The sequence below is a fragment of the Berghia stephanieae genome, chromosome 5, assembly GCF_034508935.2.
Source record: "Berghia stephanieae isolate SIO BIC M18660-M18661 chromosome 5, UCSD_Bste_1.3, whole genome shotgun sequence".
Classification (NCBI taxonomy): Eukaryota; Metazoa; Mollusca; class Gastropoda; order Nudibranchia; family Aeolidiidae; genus Berghia; species Berghia stephanieae.
In genome coordinates, this window is record NC_088364.1 from 9,886,551 (window position 1) to 9,892,550 (window position 6,000).

At 34.1% G+C, this 6,000-nt stretch overlaps 1 protein-coding gene across 1 annotated transcript in view; it reads right to left on the reverse strand.

Annotated features, from left to right (window-relative positions):
• Positions 1–3,107: 3,107 nt before the first annotated feature.
• LOC144972387 (uncharacterized) overlaps positions 3,108–6,000 on the reverse strand; it is an 8,918-nt gene continuing 6,025 nt past the window's right edge. The window contains exon 6 of the mRNA XM_078913520.1: positions 3,108–4,278. Within this exon, the coding sequence (XP_078769646.1) occupies positions 4,198–4,278 (81 nt within the window). The 3' untranslated portion in view covers positions 3,108–4,197. The remainder of the gene's footprint in view (positions 4,279–6,000) is intronic.

Consider the following 6,000-nt stretch of genomic DNA (forward strand, 5'->3'; position numbering starts at 1 on the left):
TTAAACGTTTATTAGTCTGATTGATATAATTTAATGAGAACTGAGCATTAAAATGCCTGTCTGTAAACTATAACATAGAACTGAGTGAAGTCAATTTAGTTCTTTCTTTTGAAAATAGCCAGCGGCTAAGATTCAGAACAATGTCAACGCGTCAGTGACGTCATGGGTCAATTCCTCTATCTTTGATACTTATTTTTGTATCTGCATCTATTTAGAAAGCAAGTAATTTTTTCCTGGAATAATCCTGATTCTATTTGTAGCTTGAGGTTTTATTATCTTAAAAAAAAAATAAATAAATAAAGATGAAAATATAAAATCAAAATAACCAGTCATTGCAATATCATCTCCGTCATGTCATGTCTCCAAATGACAGAAGGTAGACAGATTGTTATTACCTAAGTTGCCAAATCAGACGTGTACTTGGATTAAATTGTACTTTATTTTTGTCAGAACCTTCGATCTTAGTAAATTTATAATAGAAAGAATAGGAGTAGATTAATTCATTTCACTTTTACTTACATCAGAAGTAACATCTAAATCTACCATTTTATATTTGAGGTCAATCTTGTTTTATTATTGCTACAATAAAATAAATGATCTGGCGATACTGCCAATTTCAGTTTGCAGCAGACGACACACGGCATAATTCATGCCCAACATTCAACTTTCGTCTTGATTGCTGGAAAAGTAGGTAAATATTCTTAAATAATGAATTGAAAACTTTACTTATTTTTATCCAAATGACCATGCAATATTTTTTAACAGCTGTGATCGTTCTCTTCTTAATTGATTTTTCCAACACTGACTGGGTCATCTCTCCATTCAAGGTTCACGTCTCAGTTTCAGACTGCCGTCCCGTCCGCCCCCCCCCCCCCCCCCCCCCCCCCCCCCCCGCTCTCTCTCTCTCTCTGTGTGTGTGTGTGTGTGTGTGTGTGTCTTTCCGTCACCCTCTCTCTCTCTCTTTATTGCCCATCTCTGTCCCTCTTATGCACCTCTCTCCTTTTGTCCTCCTCTCTTGTGCAAAAGATCCCATTGCTAAATTATCTCACGACCAAGTGAAATGTCAGAGGCAGACACCTCGGGGTCATCCGACGCCATTCATAAAGTACATTATGCTATGCTATTGGGTCAAGCCATCTCCTCAACCTCTCTTTTCCTCTCCCTCTCACTCGCTCGCTCTTTACGTTTTACTCATTCAAGTCCCTCAGCAAGGGTCTCAAAATTCTGCGTGTCCATCGGTTTTCTGCATCTTTAAAACAATCAGATCGTCTCTGATACTTTACTGTCAAAACTCTTAACTCAACCGGTCTTCAGTTTCTTTGTTTGCTTATTTGCGGGATTGTTTGCGTGCGCTTCTGAGACTGCGTGGATGAGTTTGCCTCGGCGCAGTGGGGTAACCTCATTTAACAATAATTAATAATTATTAGGCACGCGTTTCCAACGCCAATGGACCACATTTCATGTCTGGTCCCATCTCGTAACGGAATTGATTGGGAACTCATAACTGTAAAAAAAATTGTTTTGTGTGAATTTTATGTTACTGCCTGTTGGGTTGGCGAGAAATTTGTTTTGTTGCGTGGATGGAAAAACCACTCTTGCAAGCATTGCCAAATCACATATTATAATTATAATATATTTATAACATAATGACTGATATTGGATTACCTTATGTAAAGTAAATTTCTGATTTTTTTAATAAAAATATTTTCTACTTTATTTCCTCAGAATTACAGTTTTTCGTATGAAGAAAAAAAAAATCCTAACAAACAAACAAGAAACAAGGCGAATTTAATGCAGCCACGGGACAGTTCTTTGCAAAATATACAATGCAGGATGTTCATTATTTCTTTTGAAATGAATACACTGTATTTGTTCCAGTCTTATGATTCAGAACTCAGAAGGACTGTGTTGTGCATCCATTTTTGGAAAGGAGCCACAGTTTAGGACTTACTGGAGAACAAGCACCAACACGTGAGTCATGTTTAATTTAATATTTTGAAACGGCATATATACAGGTTTAGAATGGGCTTATAGGGAAAAAAAGAAAAAGGAAAAGAAGAAAAACATGGGGGCTGGTACTGTCGACCTGCCTCGTTGATCAATAAGATCACTCGTTCTTTTTCTCCTATCTCTTTTCCACTCGTGTATCTTTTATTCCATTCTCTTTTTGTTCATGTCCTGGAATGCGACTATTATGAGGCCGTTTATTTTTGTCAGGGTCATTGTTGCTCCCTCCCCCTCCCCCGGCCAAGAGATATACCTCCATATGTCCTTGGGAGATATTTTTTACTTCTAAAATATATAACTGTTATATAATATGTATCCATTACAGTGGTAGAGTCGATGCTGATGCCTCAGTGATACTAAATAGTAGTTTCAGGCTTTGTACTACTCCTGGACTAATTTGGTTCCCCTGTTGATCCTGACTCCTTTATCTTTTCTTTCCTTCAGATTTGGATGAACGCAACTAAGTTCTCATCGCTTTTTAAAACAATCCCATAATATTATTTTTTATTGGCACTGTTTTAGAGTAGGGTTTAATATGCCACAAAACCTATTAATAACAAACACAAATATTAAGAAATAGTAACTGTGATTTCCTTACTTGATCAGTCTATTTAATAATACATATTGGATTATTGTAGATAAGTGACGCTAATGTTTATTGTTTCTTGCCAACAAAAGAGGGAAATCAATCATAACCACTCTCTTACAGAATGTTAGTGGTAAACTGTACACGATTTGTGTTTTTTGTGCCAGTCAGAAGTCATATGAAATTAAACTGATTGGCCATTAGATTGGGCATAGTAATCAATATATCTTGAGTTCACAAAATAACTAGTAATATTGTCTATCGACAATATACAATAAGTAAATTAGTAAATTCGATTGTAACAAGAAAAAAAATACCCCCGCCCCCCCCCCCCCTCCCCCCTCATAAAAACGAAAAAAAACCCCCAGAAACCTCCTCCCTCCAAAAGAATCACCCACCCCCCAAAAATGAGCCTACAAAAACGTACAAAAACAAGCAAACAAAGCAAAGCAAACAAAATAAATCTATTTAAAAAAACAAAAGAAGACAAGGAACGAAGACTCAGTCAAAAACAGCTGATGGTCATGAAAATTTATTGTAAATGAAGGATATTATTTGATATTTATTTTACAAAATATTTTTTTTTTTAAATCATAATACTAAATTGTGACATAGCCATAAATAATATCATGTTGGAATGTCGATAACGAGCTAGTTGTGAGACGTAAAAAGTCATAGAACGCCTGGAATTTCTTTATGTAAAGAAATGCAATTTATTGATTGTAAAGGAAAATACATTCAACGACATTACTTGGCAAGAAGATCAAAATTCGACCGGTCGTTCTTCATCTTAATTTTAGTTTTAGTTAATAAATGTCCAATCTGAAGGCTGAAATGGAAACGATCTTTGGGACGTTTCACGAGGAACAATAAAACAAAAATTAGAACAAAACAAATGTGTCTTTTAAAAGACCCAAACTCAAGCTCTCACACTTTGAAACCTTTCACTTAGTCTGGCGAGGAAAAAATAGCACTGCATAGACACGTTAGCTATCCAATAACTATTGATTCCAGAATGATAAAAGTTGGAAATTTCACATTAAAAAAAAAATTGAACTTCACAAAAAGTTTAAAGGACAGATTTGCTGAAATCAAAGCATAATGGTTTTAAATGTCAATCTTATCATTTTCAAGAAAAGCTAAATGATTCATTATTCACCCTTAGCCAAAGTTAAACATTCATCTCTGAATGAATTTTGTTGTACTCTATTCTATTATAGGCATCGAGTTGCAAAGAATAAGCCAGTCATGAGAAAGTTATATATAATCTTGTATTTACCATTATTATAATCATAAAAGGCTTTTTTTACTTTCCACTTTTCTAACACAATAAGAGATGATATAGAATTATTTTCATATATTACCATTATTGGTCAGATTATTTTATTGTCATTGTCATGCCAAAGTTAAAACGTTTGCATTTATAAGACCTAGAAATGACACAAAAACACCGTCGCATAGGAAAAACGGCCTCGCAGGAAAAAAAAACAAACCCCTAACAAAACAACTGACCAGATGCGACCTTAGTATTAAAATGAAATGCAAACCAGGCTGTTGGATTACATAATATACCATTTCCTTCAGTTCTTTCCCAGCAAGTGTGTCTACTTGAGCTTTTTGACCAACTCTTGTCCCATAAGTGTTGCCGATGCTGGGTTTTGGCCCGTGATAAGATTTCCATCAACCTGAAAAGCATCAAAATAATGATTGCCTTAGCGTTGATTGAATTTCTGGGTATTGTCTTATATTTTATGGATATGCCATTGTCACATTCTTATAAAGCATAACGATAACAAAAAATAAAATAGGGGAGTTTGGGAAAGTTTGGTTTGATTAAGATTTGGAGGAACAATTTAAATTGAAGTGAACTACAAGAGATCAGTACCCTATTCAGATACAGAATTTTACGAGCGCTTGTCTGATTCAAGACACAGGACCAGGGATGAACTCCTGCTATATGAGTTCCATGGCTGAGAAGGAGCAATTATGAATACATTTATTTATTCATTGTTGATCCGGAAGAAGCTATATTGACAGCCAATTAAATCAAATAAGGCTAAAACAGCAATATCAATGAATTGATTTTAAAAAAAAGAAAATTAAAACTTTTTTATTTTTTTTATTTTACAGGCATGAAAGGGCTATTATCTATAACATCGTAGGTACTCTGCTTGCGATGACTACATTATTCCTCATGTTGTCCTTAACGTCATTCACTCTTACTTTTCGCTCAAAGCTCACAGTGAATTGTGGCACTATTTGTTAAGCCAGTGTTCGTTATTGGGTGACAAATGAACAATGGGTGTTATCTTTTCATTTTGTGACATAAGGGAAATAATTCAGTAATAAAAGACATCCCTGATCACTACGTATGAATATTATCCCTTGATTTTTTAAGGATGATTTTTCAGAATAGATATTTTGTTTCTTTACTTTCAGTAATTGTCTGTATTATCTTACTTCAAAACATGGCATAGCTAACCTTCAATAAAACACGTATCAATTTTAAGTGCTCTAAGGCTGTTCAAACACAAAACTGTAGGTAAAATGGAAAATTTAAAGAAATCAATACAGATGAATATTTAGCTTAAATCTACAATTTAGTGATCTGACTCAGTGTGTCATACAATGCTTGATTAATTTTCCTAACAAGCTGGAATGAATCATGTTCTTATTCTGTACTGCATAATAAGTCATCTGTTAGGCATCGTTTTTGATCTGCACCAGGGATTCATTCAAATTTAACCGAACAATATCAACAAAGAGTTTTTTGACCCATGACACCCATTATATTACCAACAATAAAAAACATATTTTATACCATGAATTTAGTCTTTTACCATCTGGGAGAAGGTTTTGTCAGATTAAATGTAGAACTAACAAGTATAAATCAACGTTCGTTCCATCAGCAATAAAAATTTTGAATATTTCATATGGTACAGAAAAACCAAGGATTGATTCGTTGACTGATTAACTGATTAATTTATTTAATGTAAGATTAACTGACCAATTGATAATGATGATAATTTTTGGTGTCGAATTGCCACAAACGTAACAAATTGAAAACGAAATGAATATGTTTATGTTGTGTATATCGCACGTGTGAAAGAAAGAGAGGAAGAGAGAAAGAGAGAGAGAGAGAGAGAGAGAGAGAGAGAGAGAGAGAGAGAGAGAGAGAGAGAGAGAGAGAGAGAGAGAGAGAGAGAGAGAGAGAGAATAAGTAGGAGTGAAATATCTGTTCAATGTTACAGTTATCGTTTAACGTTATAACAAGTGTAACTAAATGACAAATTGCCATATTTATGGACAATAAAGATCTATTATTATTATTATTAATTATTATTATTATTATTATTATTATTATTATTATTATTATTATTATATCGTGGACTTGGACCTTGGACTAA